At 46.3% G+C, this 16,788-nt stretch overlaps 1 protein-coding gene across 1 annotated transcript in view; it reads left to right on the top strand.

Moving 5' to 3' along the window:
• The first annotated feature begins 363 nt into the window (after positions 1-363).
• NOX4 (NADPH oxidase 4) overlaps positions 364-16,788 on the top strand; it is a 372,675-nt gene continuing 356,250 nt past the window's right edge. Inside the window, exons 1-2 of the mRNA XM_073569264.1 lie at positions 364-816; positions 2,240-2,335. Of these exons, the coding sequence (XP_073425365.1) occupies positions 760-816; positions 2,240-2,335 (153 nt within the window). The 5' untranslated portion in view covers positions 364-759. The remainder of the gene's footprint in view (positions 817-2,239; positions 2,336-16,788) is intronic.

The raw sequence follows: 16,788 nt of genomic DNA, 5'->3' as shown, positions 1-16,788 counted from the left end.
TAGATTAACTTTTTTTGCAATTTAAAGTTATATTTGATCTATTTTTGTATTTACAAAATATTATATTTTTATTAACGTAATATTCCATTTGTTTGTACGTTATTTAGGCCTATTTTAATATAATGTTTTCGGTTTTTATTACTTTTTATTTATTGAGTCTGACAGTCTCAAAGTTGTTTTTTTTTTTTTTTTAGCTAGGAAAAAAGCAAACATCTGTTAAAAAAAAAAGAATGAGCCCTCAGGGCCCCTGTAGCTGGCAGCCCCCCTTCTCCTAATCCCTCCTCTTTGTTAAACTATATCTGAATGGAAAAAGTTAGCCAGGAATCTAGAGATATGGAATGATTGGATGAGCGCTCGCTTCCTGCATTTCTTGGGGGGGGGAATATTTTACGTTTCCTATCGTGACAACTTTCTAGCATTTGATACATTTGATACGTTGCATCTTCTATGGAAATTTTGTGCTTTCTAAACTTTTTTCCTGTAACTTTGAAATAGTTTGGAAAAACTTTTGTTGTGGGGGGGTAGGGGGGGAAGTTTACAGCTTGTTCTGTGTGGGGTGATTTCTGCTGATGATTCCTATTTGTAACTATGCAGTCTGTCCCACATCACTAACCAGGAGAGATTTGAGGATGGTGAGGGTTACACAGGGTTGGGAATATACAGACAGGGAGATCACTGGGGAGAAGACAGGAAGCAGCTTGGGGGGAGAGCTCTGAACATTGTGGACTGATTATACTCCAGCTGGAGCAGGACAGGACCATGGCTTTACCTTGTAACAGCTGGCTCTACAATGAAGGATCCAAGCACCTCTTCCTGGTAGGTCACGCTTTCCATTTTTACAATTTCCAATATTAATTTGTAAATTTTTTGCTTCATTTATTTCCCTTACAAAACTTGCTGGAAAATTTTTAGCAAATGTTTTTTTTTGTATTATTACGATGATATTATATATAGTATATTCAGGACTGTTTTACCCGTATGGACTGGCTATCCCACGGCTGAAGCTTGATTCACTGGGAGTTGTAGTTCATCAACAGGTACTTATTAGGGACCACTGGCATGCTCCGTTTTGGTAGCATTAATATTACATTTTTTTGCAACCATCCAGCTTATGCATTGCATGGCAGATATATCAGCATGGCTTTCACACATCGTAGGGTTAATACAATTTTAGAATGGACACACTTGAAACTTACAATAAATTACTTTTGAAGTTGCACCCGGGTGTAGAGATGAGAGGATCACTCAAAATTTGAATTCGACAACTTTGATGAATTTTCTTCCAAAATTTGATTTTTGGCTAAAAAAAAAAGTTACTTCCAATTTCAATACTGAGAAGCTTCAAGTGTAACTCTCAGAGGACTGTACTGAACCTTTTTTTAGCCCTTTAATGCAAATACAGCATTAATTAATGTCCAAGTGATCTCAATCTATGTGGTTAGGGAATATCAGGAAGTAACCAGTTGTAACCAAGAGTGGTATTCGAATGGCATGTACTGGTCTAATATTGGACTATTGTACCACGGACGTGTGCAAAAAAAAAAAACTATTATTTTTTTACATTGCACACATTGTGTAAGGTAGACAGTTGTGTTTACATTTATGGATTGTGGAAATTTTTCTCTTGTCTTTACACTTTGTGTGATACACAAGCCTTGGTTTCATGATTTTTCTTTACTGGTTAAATTAAGACAGAGGGGTTTAATACTGCCCTCCTTGTATGCAGTTTGTGAAGAATAATTAACAACAATGCTGTCATTAAGGCACTATTACTGCAGCATATCACAGATCAATCAAGGCCAAGTTCACACGCTCAGTATTTGGTCAGTCTTTTACATTTGCATTCGGAAGCCAAAACCAGCAGTGGGAGATAAATCCAGAAGTGCTGACGTGTTTCTATTACACTTTTGCTCTGATTGTTCCACTACTGATTTTGGCTAACAGTGCCAAATTTATGAAACACCTCTATAAATTGCCCTCTGTGTCTGTAGGAAATCAAAGGCACACAGAGGTGCAATGTGGACCTATAGATTTTTTTTTTTTCTGGGTGTTGTATTCTGGGTCGGTGTAACGAGGACCTGTACTGCAATGAAGTATATGTTGCCTCTTAGACAGATAGATACATGGGGTGTAGCGATGTGGGCGTATTAGATGCACCTATGCCCTAGTGCCTAAAGGAGCCCACTGACCTCTCTATTATGGTCTTTTTTTCTAAGTGTCTCTTTTTTTATCTCCCCAGTTTCTCTGGCTGGTCATCAATACTTTACTATTTTGGAGAACCTTCACCCGGTATTACAGTGGCCCACAGTACTACTACTTGCACCAGATGCTGGGGGTAAGCACTCATAAGGCAATGTTTTTGGATGCTCTGTGAGACCTGTGTGCACTAGCACTAGGCAGCTGGGGTGATAGACGCTGTTTTGCTGCAGTGGAAAAGCTGACAAGTGGAGAACAAAGGCTTCTGTTTGCTTAGTCGATGCCTCTGGCTGGGTTTGAATGAACTGACAGATTGCTGGAGACCCCCCCCTTCCCCGTCTCCAGAGCTGTAGGGGTCTTCTAAGCCTTCCACCATCAGCCTGTGGAATGAGGAAGCTGTGGGATCTCAATTAGTTTCCAGGCAGGTAGAACGGATGTCGTGGTGCTGCGCCGATGAGGGTATTGTGCATGTGCACGTCCGCATTGACGCCTACGGAGAATCCAAGAGTGAAGAAGCAGCTGAATTCTCGGTTGCGTTAATTGAATAATGTATAGGAATTCACATACTGTGTGTGTATGCCCTGGTGCCATGGGGCGGAGGCTGGGCACGGGTTAATATTACATTACAAACAGAGATGAGCGAATTTGGCAAAATCTGATTTATGTTAAATTTATTCTATGGAAATCGAATTGCTTGTGAAAGCCATTAATTATGCTACGAGGTCTCTCCCGACCCCAGAATATTACTGTACTTGTACAGATTACTGTACTTGTTTTTGATTCGGTATACGGTCCTTTTCACATGTAAAGCTCCATGGAATAAATGGCAATATAATAATATTAATAATATAATCAACGGAGAGGTTAAAAAATAATAACATTTTATACTTGTCACTAGAGTTGAGCGACTTTTGGTTTTTTAGGGTCGCGTTTCGTTTCGTGAAACCCGACTTTTCCAAAAGTCGGGTCGAGCAAGATCGTCCGATTATAGGGAAAAGTCGGGGTCGTCCCGAAACACGAAACCCAATGTAAGTCAATGGGGAATAAAAGTCGGCAGTGAGAGGAGGACAGGAAACACACCTACAGTGCCCATTTGAATGCCAAAAGCATAAATTCTTCTTACTTAAGCTTGTCAACCTTAATTAACTTCATAATACAAGTTACGCACTGAAAAATGGGGGTTAGTTGGCTAAAGTTGTGGGGGGGGGGCTGGCTGCAGGTTTTCATGTGCCCTGGGCGAAAGAGCGCCCCTTTAACACATACCACAACTCATCATGCTCCGATACGGCAGAGAAATAGCGGTATAGTACAATGAAAAATACCTCACTTTTTACATCTCATGACGAGGCCCATCTATTTCTCCATACAGAATCATTGGTCCCATATAATGTTTGAAACAGTATATGATGAGCTCCACATAATGCTACAGTATATGTTGGTCCCCATGGATGAAGCTCCACTGTCTTATGGGCCCAAATAATGCTCCAAACATAATGGGCCCCATTTCTAATGCTCTAGTGTATAATGGGCCCTGTAAATGCTGCTCCAGTGTCTGATGTCCACCTTTGGAATGTTCCAGTGTATGGTGGGCCCCATCTATCATTCTCCAGAGTATAGTGCTCCCCAAAAATTGCTGTCCCAACATTGAAAACAATCAAATAAGTCTCCTCGCTAGGGAATCCCTGTACTTCTCTGGATTCCTCATCGTCCCCATCTTCCATCTCACTGCACAGTATTTCAACTTTGCAAGTGCTGTGATCCTGGGCAAGCAGGGGGGGCCCACTCGTTGGCGACGGCACTGGCACAGGGCCCATGATAGTACGGTGGTGTGTCTGATGGCGGGTGGGCCGAACCTGCACTTTCATCTGCAGCTTCCTCTTTGTCACCGTGTAAGATGGAACTGTATATGGGAAGGGTAACCTGAGTTTCATCAGGGTCAGATTCAGGTCGTGTAGCGTGCGAGGGGAATGTAGTGGTCTGGGTCAATGTAAAAGCAGATTCATCGAGCAGTGGCTGGGCATCAGTGCACTTGTGTCGCCCCCAGGAGTGCGGTCGCCACAGTGGCATTACCTTCTTCCTAGGGAGTGTGATGTCATGCTTGGGAGCAACGAAGGATCTCTCTAGCAGGATAACTGATTGGGCGGCGTTATTCCCACGAGTCATGACCCTCCAAACAGCGTTCATGAAGGCAAAGTGTTTGTTTTACGTGGGCAGTATGGTTGCAAAGCTGAACCTTAAAGGAATGTCCAGAAGGGCACCACCAGGAGTGGAGCCTACGGTTAAATTCGACTCCACCTGGGAAACCTCAACCATGCCAGCTACAGAACAGATGCACACATTGCAAGCTTAATTCCGTTAACGAACGAGACTCCGTCATGCCCCGCGGTCCGAGTCCGGCTTACTAGAGGGACACGTGAGGCTCTGGCACATGAGATTGGTCAATAACTGGTGTGTCATGCCCTTACATGTCCGTGGCTGCATGTGCGCTACACTGAAAAGGCCAGCGTTTGTCGCTTACGGGTGCAGATAACCCGCTGAACAACGTTAGTGATGGGGATCACTGATTACAATTATTACCCGCGAACGATGATTTCCCAGTAAGTGCAGGTCAACCGCAGTTCCGGAATTAGGCCTAACCGTCATTCCTGAAAAAATTAAAAACTTGCGTGTGCAAACCACAGGTGCTGTAGCTTGCTTAGCAGCTCGCCAGCCGTTCTCACGCCCAGTATGGATTACACGTGATTGCACAAAGGTGAGAAAGGGTACCGTATCCCCAGATAACATGTATGGATAGCGTACACATTCAAAATATATGTCTCTACATCAGGAGGCAGGCTCAGACGGTGTTAGGCCCAGTATGGATTGCACGTGATTGCACAAAGGTTAGAAAGGGTACCGTATCCCCAGATAACATGTATGGATAGCGTACACATTCAAAATATATGTCTCAGGAGGCAGGCTCAGACGGTGTTAGGCCCAGTATGGATTGCACGTGATTGCACAAAGGTTAGAAAGGGTACCGTATCCCTAGATAACATGTATGGATAGCGTACACATTCAAAATATATGTCTCAGGAGGCAGGCTCAGATGGTGTTAGGCCCAGTATGGATTGCACGTGATTGCACAAAGGTTTGAAAGGGTACCGTTTCCCCGGATAACATGTATGGATAGCGTACACATTCAAAATATATGTCTCAGGAGGGAGGCTCAGACGGTGTCAGGCCCAGTATGGATTGCACGTGATTGCACAAAGGTTAGAAAGGGTACCGTATCCCCAGATAACATGTATGGATAGCGTACACATTCAAAATATATGTCTCAGGAGGCAGGCTCAGACGGTGTCAGGCCCAGTATGGATTGCACGTGATTGCACAAAGGTTAGAAAGGGTACCGTATCCCCAGATAACATGTATGGATAGCGTACACATTCAAAATATATGTCTCAGGAGGCAGGCTCAGATGGTGTTAGGCCCAGTATGGATTGCACGTGATTGCACAAAGGTTTGAAAGGGTACCGTTTCCCCGGATAACATGTATGGATAGCGTACACATTCAAAATATATGTCTCAGGAGGCAGGCTCAGACGGTGTCAGGCCCAGTATGGATTTGACGGCCCAGATTACACAGCGGAGGAGCAGGGAGAGGTAAAGATTGCAAATGCTGGGGCCCTGCCCAAGCAAAGGGGGCCCACTCGTGGGCGTCGGTACTGGCACTGGGCCCCTCATAGTACAGCAGTGTGTCTGACGGCGGGTGTGCACCACCACCGTCAGAGACACTTGATTGCACTATGAGGGACCCTGTGCCAGTGCCCGCGCCCAAGAGTCAGCCTACCCACCTGTCCAGGGCAACGGCACTCGCACGGTGTCGTGCGCTAGGTGGTGACCCCGGCCATGGGGGGGGGAGGCAGCACAGTTAGGGAGTTTTAGAAAGTGGCATATGTTGATGTTGGACATTCAGCTGATGCAAAAGACGAAATAGGTGAAGTCCCAGGAAGAGGTGGACCAAAGCAAGCCATTTTTCTGTCACCCTATGTGTCATCAGGGGAAGGTGGGACAAAATCCTTGGAAACCCATGCATGGTTCATTTTAATGAAGGTTAGATCATCCACATTTTGGGTTGACAGACGGGTCCTTTTTTCTGTCAGGATTGATCCAGCTGCACTGAAGACTCTTTCCGATAGCACACTTGCAGCTGGGCAAGCGAGCTCCTGTAAGGCATATTGGGCCAATTCAGGCCAGGTGTCCAGTTTAGCGGCCCAATAGTCAAAGGGGAATGACCTGTGTGGGAGAACATCGATATGGGAGGAAAAGTAGTTTGTTACCATAGTTGACAACTGCTGTCTCCTGTCACTTTCCATCGATGCAGTAATACCAGTTGTGTGAGCGGTATTTGAAAAATCAGTCCACAACATTGTCATGAAACCCCTGTCTCCAACGCCACTTCTGCTGTGTGCACCACGAACACCTCTGCCAAGCTGCCCCCGGCCCGTACGGCTCGTGTGAGAACCATCACCGCTGCTGTGTGCTGGGAATGCCTCAAGCAACCGATTTACCTTTTATTAGCCAATATTAGGTCAAGGTTCTCCTGTGGCATGATGTTTTGTAATTTGCCTTTATAGCGTGGATCCAGGATGCTGGCCAACCAGTAGTCGTCATCGTTCATCATTTTGGCAATGCGGGGGTCCCTTTTTAGGATCTGCAAGGCATAATCTGACATGTGGGCCAATGTTCCCTGTGTCAATGATGCACTGCGAGTGCTGGGTGGAGGAGCACTTTCTGGCAAATCCACATCCCTCCAGTCACGCACAAACCCTGTACCAGACCTTGCCACACCAACATTTTCACTTGCCCCACGAGATGCATCCTCCTCCCCTAAGTAATCATCCCCATCATCATCCTTCTCCTCCTCTTCTTCCTCCACCTCGTCCAGGAGAGGTCCCTGAGCAGACAATGGCTGAATGTCATCAAGGATTCCCTCCTCCTCTTCCTCCTCATCAACATTGGCTGCAGACGCCTGCTCCTTAAGGTGCGTCAAAGTTTGCATGAGCAGACGCATAAGTGGGATGCTCATGCTTAGGATGGCTTCGTCTGCGCTTACCAGCCGTGTGCATTCCTCAAAACACTGAAGGACTTTACAGAGGTCTTTCAGCTTCGACCACTGCACGCCTGTCAACTCCATGTCTGCTCTCAAAGTGCCTGGCCGTGTATCCTCCCACAAATGCATTATGGCCTGCCTCTGCTCGCACAGCCACTCCACCATGTGCAGGGTGGAGTTCCACCTTGTTGCAATGTCGATAATGAGGAGGTGGTTGGGAAGGTGGAGCAATCGCTGCAGCTTCTGCATACGAACGGAGTGTACAGGCGACCGGCGGATGTGCGCGCACAGTCTTCGCACCTTCTGGAGCAGGGCTGTTAACTCCGGATAATTTTTGAGGAAGCACTGCACCACCAGGTTCAAGGTGTGAGCCAAGCAAGGTATGTGGCTGAGTTTTGAAAGGGCTATGGCTGCCACAAAATTACGGCCGTTATCACTAACTACCTTGCCTGCCTCAAGATGTACACTGCCCAGCCATGACTCAGTTTGTCGCTTCAAGTACTCGGCCAGCACCTCGGCGGTGTGTCTGTCGCCCAAACACATCATCTGCAACACAGCCTGCTGACGCTTTCCACTAGCTGCTCGATAGGGGGACACATCGTGTGCAACAGTGGCAGCTGCAGATGGAGTGCTCGTACGACTGCGCTCTGTGGACGAGCTTTCGCTTCTGGAGGAGGAGGAGGAGGAGGAGGGTCGAACGCCTACAGCCAACTGTTTCCTATACCGTGGGCTAGGCAGCACTGTCCAACCACCGCTGTCCCCTGTGGACCCTGCATCCACCACATTAACCCAGTGCGCAGTGATGGACACGTAACGGCCCTGGCCATGCCGACTGGACCATGCATCAGTTGTGAGGTGCACCTTTCCGCTCACTGACTGCTTGAGTGCATGGACAATGCGGTCTTTCACATGATGGTGGAGGGCTGGGATGGCTTTGCGAGAGAAGAAGTGGCGACTGGGTAGGTCATAGCGTGGTACTGCATAGGCCATGAGTTCGCGGAAAGCTGTGCTTTCCACCAACCGAAAGGGCATCATCTCAAACGAGATTAGTTTGGCAATGTGGGCGTTCAAACCCAGTGTACGTGGATGAGAGACTGAGTACTTTCTTGACCTACTCATAGTGTCTGGGAGGGTGAGCTGGACTTGAGAGCTGCATATGGTGGAAGTAGCGGTGGACAGGGCGGACTGAGAGAGGGTTGATGATGGTGATGGAGTTGGTGTTCTTTCTGATGGCCTAGAATCAGTCTTTCGTTGATATAACAGTGGGATTCCCTGACTGCTGTGGCCTTGCAAGGACACCTCAACATTTGCTGCTGTGATAACCGGTGGGCTTACAGTGGGGGAAACAATGTAGCGTTGCTGACTACCTTCGTTGTGATCAGTTGCACATGTGGCACTTGAGGTTTGGTGTTGTGTCCACGCTTGCAAGTGCATGCTGGTTAAATGTCTAAGCATGCAACTGGTATTCAAATTTTTCAGATTTTTCCCTCGGCTAAAGGTCTTTGCACACTTCTTACAGATAACCTTGGCCTGATCATGAGGATATTGTTCAAAAAAGTGCCACACTGCACTCTTCCTACTTTGGCAGACATTTTGCGGCCTAGCACGCTGTGATCTTTTGACCCTCTGGACAAGCTGTCCAGCAACTCTTTTGATGTTTGGAACCTGTCTTTGGAGTGCTACGGGCCTGCCAGATAACAGCTGTTGCGATGTCGATGTCTGCTGTGGATGCTCCTCATCTGAGCTATTGGAAGCAGCACCCTCTTCCCCCAATGGATGCCAATCTGGGTCAACAACTGGGTCATCCATCACCTCCTCTTCTATGTCATGTGCACCTTCCTCTGTGTCACCGTGTATGGTGGTATAGTGTGCGGGAAGGGGCACCTGAGTCTCATCAGGGTCAGAATCTGGCTCTGTACACTGCGAGGACAATGTAGTGCTCTGAGTGAATGTACCAGCAGAATCATCCATCAGCGGCTGTGCATCAGTGCACTCCATGTCAGATTCATCTTGGCCTGGGTAATTCACCATTTGACTTGATAATCCAGGCATGGTATGTGAAAACAGCTCCATGGAGTAATCAGTAGTATGGCCTGCGTCATCCTTCAATCTTGGTTGGGGTGAAGGACACAAGGAAAGGTGTGGTTCATGAACATGAGCCTCCAATGACGACTCAGTGCTTTTACTTTTTACAACTGAAGAAGAGGAGGCGATAGAGCTGGAGGCTGAGTCAGCAATGTAAGACAAAACTTTTTCCTGATGCTCTGGCTTTAAAAGCGGTTTGCCAACTCCTAGAAAACTAAGCGTTCGAGGCCTTATGTAGCCAGACGATGACGCAGGCTCAACACCTCCTGCATTCGGTCCTATTTTGCTCTTGCCACTACCATCAGATCCACCACCAACACCATCATTACCAGCTGCCAACCCCCGCCCAATTCCACGGCCTCTTCCACCAGCCTTCCTCATTTTTGGTAGAAATGTAGACAAAATCCAACAAACTATATAGTAATGTAAAACAAGGTACAAGGTGTCTATAGGACAGGGGAGATTTTGAATTTCTGCAGACACTTGTGGACACTGGACACTTTTGGATTGTGTGAGGCCCAATGAATATCTGAGCGCTATGTGACAGGCTCGATGGCACAGCTGTGACCAAAGTGACGAGAGGATAAGGGAGATTTTGAATCTCTGCACACACTTTTGGACACTGGACACTTTTGGATTGTGTGAGGCCCAATGAATATCTGAGCGCTATGTGACAGGCTCGATGGCACAGCTGTGACCAAAGTGACGAGAGGATAAGGGAGATTTTGAATCTCTGCACACACTTTTGGACACTGGACACTTGTGGATTGTGTGAGGCCCAATGAATATCTGAGCGCTATGTGACAGGCTCGATGGCACAGCTGTGACCAAAGTGACTACAGGATAAGGGAGATTTTGAATCTCTGCACACACTTTTGGACACTGGACACTTGTGGATTGTGTGAGGCCCAATGAATATCTGAGCGCTATGTGACAGGCTCGATGGCACAGCTGTGACCAAAGTGACGAGAGGATAAGGGAGATTTTGAATCTCTGCACACACTTTTGGCCACTGGACACTTGTGGATTGTGTGAGGCCCAATGAATATCTGAGCGCTATGTGACAGGCTCGATGGCACAGCTGTGACCAAAGTGACTACAGGATAAGGGAGATTGGATTGCTTTTAAAAAAGCAGTTTGCGGAGCAGTGGGTAAACAGCAATGCCAGCCTGTCAGGAAGCCTTAAAAGGCAGCCCAACAACCAACACCACTGATACACCACAATATAGCCTTCCCTTGCACTGCACACACAGTGACTTGTGTGTTGTGCAGGCCAAATTGCTAGCAGCAGAAGCAGGTTTTTTTTCTTCTCAGCAGGACAAAAAAAAAAAATTGGGATTGCTTTTAAAAAAGCAGTTTGCTTAGCAGTGGGTAAACAGGAATGCCAGCCTGTCAGGAAGCCTTAAAAGGCAGCCCAACAACCAACACCACTGATATACCACTATATAGCCTCCCCTTGCACTGCACACACACACACAGTGACTTGTGTGTTGTGCAGGCCAAATCGCTAGCAGCAGAAGCAGTTTTTTTGTCTTCTTCCCTGCCTAACGCTCTCCCTACAGAATCAGCAGCAACCTCTCCCTATACTGAGATCGGCAGAAGTAAGATGGCGGTCGGCGTGCACGCCCTTTTATACCCCCTGTGACGCCCACCAAAGAAAGCCAATCACTTGCATGCCCTTCTGAAAGATGGTGGTGACCCCTGCCTATGTCATCACGTTGCCCACAGTGTCCGTGGATCCTGATTGGCTGTAAAAGAGCGCAAAACAAACTTTTGAAACGCGACTTTGGCGCGTAAGTCGCCGACCTCGTGGCCGACCTCATCCTAGGGTCGGGTTTCGTTTCATGAAACCCGACTTTGACAAAAGTCGGCGACTTTTGAAATTTTTTGACCCGTTTCGCTCAACTCTACTTGTCACCCTTCACCTGTCCTGGTGCTGCAAGTCCCTGCCTCGTCCATTGTTGGCTTGCTTCCTCCCTGAAGCTCCAGTCTTCTTTTCCACTTTCAGTCTTTATTTTTTGGCATGTCTGATGTTCACTGCGCCTCATACAGAGTCTTGGCGTGTCGCCCCATGACTACTTTATTTGAGTCCTGGCCAATGCTGGAAGTGCTGAAGAGTTAGGGTATGTGCACACGGTGCGGATTTTGTTGCGGATCTGCAGCGGATTTGCCTCTGTGGATCCGCTGCAGATCCGCTGGCATTGTACTGTACAATGCAAATCTATGGGATTTCAAAACCGCAGTGCACATACTGCAGATTTGCTGCAGTTTTAAATCCGCAGCATGTCAATTGTTTCTGCGGATTCCGCAGTGGTTGACACCTGTTCCATTGTCCAGGTGTGAAACCGCAGGGGAAACCCGCTGGCAAATCTGCATGTAAACCGCAGGTCAACTTACCTGCGGTATTACCTGCAAATCTGCGCGGAAAAATCCGCAACTCAATCTGCACTGTGTGCACTCACCCTTAACATGGAAAACAAGATGGGAGCTGGAAGGAAGAAGCAAGTCAGCGAATGTCGAGACAGGGAGCTACAGCACCAAGTCGGGCGAGGGATGAGTAGATAATGTTTTGGGAGTTTTTTTAACCTTTTTTTACACAAACCCCTAAAAATAACCAAGCAAAATGGCGGTCTATTTGCGCTAATGGATTCTTTTGGTTCCGGCGAGTAGGAAGTTTTTGTGACATTCGAGCCAAATCAATGTGACTAGAATTGATTCCTTAATCTCTAATCAAAGGTTTCCCAATCAGGACATACTCTATCAATATGCACCATTAAAGGGAATTGTCTGATGGCCATATAACTCGGACGACGATCGCAACACAAAGCTCGGATTTTCCATCGACTCGTCCCACCCGAGAATGACAGCTGCATAGAAATACATGCTGTCACGCTCAGGTGCGCAGAGCCGCTGGACAGTCAAAGCATTGCGTTGCGATCCTCGTTCGAGGTGTCATGATCTATGGTTTAGAACAGGTTTTTCAATGTTGGCTTCAGTGTTGCACTGGCTGCAGAATGAGTTAACCGTGGGTCCATCAGTGAACTCATTCTGGTAGCCCAATGGGAAAATTTGCAACTCTTTTAGCTATCCTTTTTTTTTTTTTGTTAAACTCCTCCTGCAGGTCTATGACCACAGACCACATCAAAGTTGAATGTGCAGGGAAACAATGAGCCTGCAACATCCAAACGGTGCAAAATTTTTAATGAAACCATTGTTGCAAATATGATTTTTTAACTCCAAGTACATACATTTCAGTAAAAAAAAAAGAAAGTAAATGAAAAAAAAACTTTCCCCCTTTAAGTTTCCTGAGGAATAATAGAGGAACAGCACAACACAGAAAAGATGCTTTAGAATTCTTATTCAAGTGATTACTAAATGAAAGATGTCAGGAGGGGTGACGGGTGAAAAATATTGTCTTTTCTGATGTTTTCTTTTAACTGTCAAGTTGCCACAAAATTCAGTGTAAATAGGTGGTCAGGGAAAAGAGAAGAGAGAATAGTGACAGTGCACTTTTATCAAGCCGGGGTGACTGTGTAACAGGAGTATAGCTGCCTTGTAGATAGCCGCTGGGCCAATTTCTTTTTTACGAGGGACAGCCCGGAATCTCTTCTGTCTCCGTTGCTCCATGAAATGTTTCTCTTTTGGAACTGATCTATAGACTTCTGGGTCCAGGATTGTGGAAGGATGGCAAAAAAAAAAAAAATGAATTTAATGATCATTTTTTGGGGAATTTTTTATCTCTAAATTTGATACCCCCCTCCTGGGTTTCTTCTCAGATCGGCCTTGTCTCCCTTCTTGCGGTTTTTCCCTCATTTTAATTGGCTTTTTTCCTTGGTTGCTCGGTGAAGTTTACGATAAGGAGCTTGTCATCTCTGTAAAATACTGTGCGTATCTGTCCAAGGCTAGAGATTAATCCCCGAAAATAAAATGTACAATGCGGCAGATTGAAGAAATGATTGTGACAGATTCTTGGCCGGTTGTCACCTCCTGGATGCAATAATGTGAAAGCCTCTCACATGCGGAATAGACAAAAAAAAAAAGAGCATAGACGCTGTCAGGAACGACTCCTCTGACCTTTACAGGGAGGAGAAGACCTTCAGAAAACTTCACACAGAAAATGTAGGAAATGGAATCATGCGGAAAACAAAAAAAAAAATTTGGAACAGAAACGATGGTAGATATTTTTATTTGATAAGAAATCTTCTAGACTTTCGGCAGATCTCTCTATCTGTAGCAATGAATCTGATATCGTTGTACACACTAAAAATGGAGCTGTAGTGTACATAAGGGAGTGGGGGCTCTCGTAGGACCCTACTATTAGCCATGATACCACCTTTCTGATTCTTGAAACCTTTGTTTTTTAAAAAAAAAAACAGTTCCTCTCAGGAGGGGAGTCTTGCTCAATAATTACTACCTAATACCAAAGCTAATGAGTAGTGTTGAGCGATACCGTCCGATACTTAAAAGTATCGTATCGGATGGTATCGGCCGATCTAAAAAAAATATCGGGTATCGCCGATTCCGATACCGGAAGTCCCATTCAAGTCTATGGGACTTCCGGTATCGGAATAAGAAAAACCCTATTTTTGCCTTGTACAGCCTCTCTGGGGTCTGTACGGGCCTTTCGGGGGGCTGTGCAGGCTCCGGTGGTCTGTGCAGGCCTGCCGGGGGGGGCTGTGCAGGCTCCGGGGGTCTGTGCCGGCTGCCGGGGGGGCTGTGCCGGCCTGCCGGGGGGGCTGTGCCGGCCTGCCGGTGGTCTGTGCAGGCTCCGGGGGTCTGTGCCGGCCTGCCGGGGAGCTGTGCCGGCCTGCCGGGGAGCTGTGCAGGCTCCGGTGGTCTGTGCCGGCCTGCCGGGGAGCTGTGCAGGCTCCGGTGGTCTGTGCCGGCCTGCCGATGAGCTGTGCAGGCTTCGGGGGTCTGTGCAGGCATCGTCCGATGGGACTACAAGTATATAGTATATATGTAGTATGCATGTTGCATGCATGTAGTATATATGTTGTATGTATGTTGCATGTAGTATATATGTAGTATGAATGTAGCATGTATGTAGTATGTAGCATGTAGTATATATGTATTATGTATGTAGTATGTATGTAGTATGTAGCATGCATGTAGTATGTAGCATGTATGTAGTATGCATGTTGCATGTAGTATATATGTAGTATGTATGTTACATGTAGTATATATGTAGTATGCATGTTGTATGTATGTAGCATGTAATTTTTTTTTTTTTACATTCAACACATTAGCCGGATGATGGGACTACTACTGTACTGGGCCCACGCAGCAATGGCATAAAGTGAGACTAGGGACTTTTTTTTTTTTAAAGTGGTGGAGGAATACAGTGCGGAAGGATACCTACCTTCCGTCATTGTATTCCTGGAGCTGGTAGAGAACGGTAGCATCAGCTGATGCTGCTGTTCTCCACGCAAGATGGACGTGGGACCCTCGTGGACTTCTGCGGATCGGGGTAAGTATATTGGTGTTTTTTTTATTTTGATATTTATTCCTCAAGGGGACAATGGCTTCGGGGATCAAAGTGACAAGTGACGGTGAGTATGTACTCTATGTTATATGTACTGTATGTCTACATGTATGTATTGTATGTAGTATATATGTATGTTGCATGCATGTAGTATATATGCAGTATATATGTAGTATGCATGTTGTATGCATGTGGTATATATGTAGTATGTATGTAGCATGTATGTAGCATGTAGTGTGTATGTATGTAGCATGTATGTAGTATGTATGTTGCATGTATGTAGCATGTAGTATATATGTAGTATGCATGTTGCATGCATGTTGTATGTATGTTGCATGCATGTAGTATATATGTATTATGTATGTAGTATGTAGCATGTATGTAGTATGTAGCATGTATGTAGCATGCATGTAGTATGTAGCATGTATGTAGTATGCATGTTGTATGTATGTAGCATGTAATTTTTTTTTTTTTTTTTTTTTTACATTCAACACATTAGCCGGATGATGGGACTACTACTGTCCCATCATTGGCTAATGTGTCAATCACTGTCATGGTAGCAGGCATCGCCCGATGGGACTTGTAGTCCCATCGGACGATGCCTGCACAGACCCCCGGAGCCTGCACAGCCCCCCGGCAGGCCGGCACAGCCCCCCGGCAGGCCGGCACAGCCCCCCGGAGCCTGCACAGACCACCGGCAGGCCGGCACAGACCCCCCGGCAGGCCTGCACAGACCACCGGCAGGCCGGCACAGCCCCCCCGGCAGGCCGGCACAGACCCCCGGAGTCTGCGCAGACCACCGGCAGGCCGGCACAGCCCCCCGGCAGGCCGGCACAGACCCCCGGAGCCTGCACAGACCACCGGCAGGCCGGCACAGACCCCCGGAGAGTCGGCACAGCCCCCCCGAAGGCCCGAACTGACGGCGCATCATGATGCGCACAGACAGCGCATCATGATGACGTCATTTTGGCAGCCAATCAGAGCCACAAAAGTGGCTCATTGCATTTTGGACTTCCGATTCCGGTATCCGATACGGCAAATATCGGCCGATACCCGATACTTGCGGTATCGGAAAGCTCAACACTACTAATGAACCAATCAAAAAAAACCAATACGTATGAACTGGGATATAAACTAGTGTGCAAGCAGCGTGTAAGCACATGTTCACACTGGCCACTGAGCAGAAAAAAACAAAGACAGAAGCATAATGATAAAATACCCTGCAGTAAATGCAAAGTGCACGAAAATAATATACGCTACTTAGTTAACGTGATTTTTGATTAAAAAAAAAAAATGCAAAAGGTATCCCCACCATAACACGGTGACCATAATTGGGACAGTCCTAACTCTAATTTTAAAATCCTTACCGCTTGTCAAGTGACATACAAACAAAAAGCACAGAATGACAAATGTGCAAAAATACCTTGCAATAAGACATATAACAGTAGTCAGCAAGTGCTGATAAAAGGTAATAACAAACACAGGGTATTTAGTCTATACGTTTTTTTGCAAAAAAATGTATAACAAGCTGCCTCACCAACGTCAAGGTAACCCGTATTGAAGCAGTCCCTATCTAATGTATTTAATACCTGAACATATGAACTGTATCTAAATGAGCAGGATTAAGACAGGCGCTTTCTGGTATGGGCACGTGATGCAAGACAGCTCCTTATGTGCATGTCACACAAGAGAGGGGTGGGGTCCCTCAAATCATGCATAAGCATGAAAAAACTGGATTAAAAACACACATGTGACATGCACAATGTGAACAAGTCTGTTGGACCATGTTCACTCCACCCTGACTGAAACACAAACAAAAAGCACAGAATGACAAATGTGCAAAAATACCTTGCAATAAGACATATAACAGTAGTCAGCAAGTGCTGATAAAAGGTAATAACAAACACAGGGTATTTAGTCTGTACGT

This window comes from Dendrobates tinctorius, unplaced genomic scaffold, assembly GCF_039654945.1.
Source record: "Dendrobates tinctorius isolate UK_male_01 unplaced genomic scaffold, ASM3965494v1 ptg000023l, whole genome shotgun sequence".
NCBI classification, from domain to species: Eukaryota; Metazoa; Chordata; class Amphibia; order Anura; family Dendrobatidae; genus Dendrobates; species Dendrobates tinctorius.
Note: the sequence above shows the minus strand (reverse complement) of the source record. Positions and strands in the feature narration are given on the sequence as shown.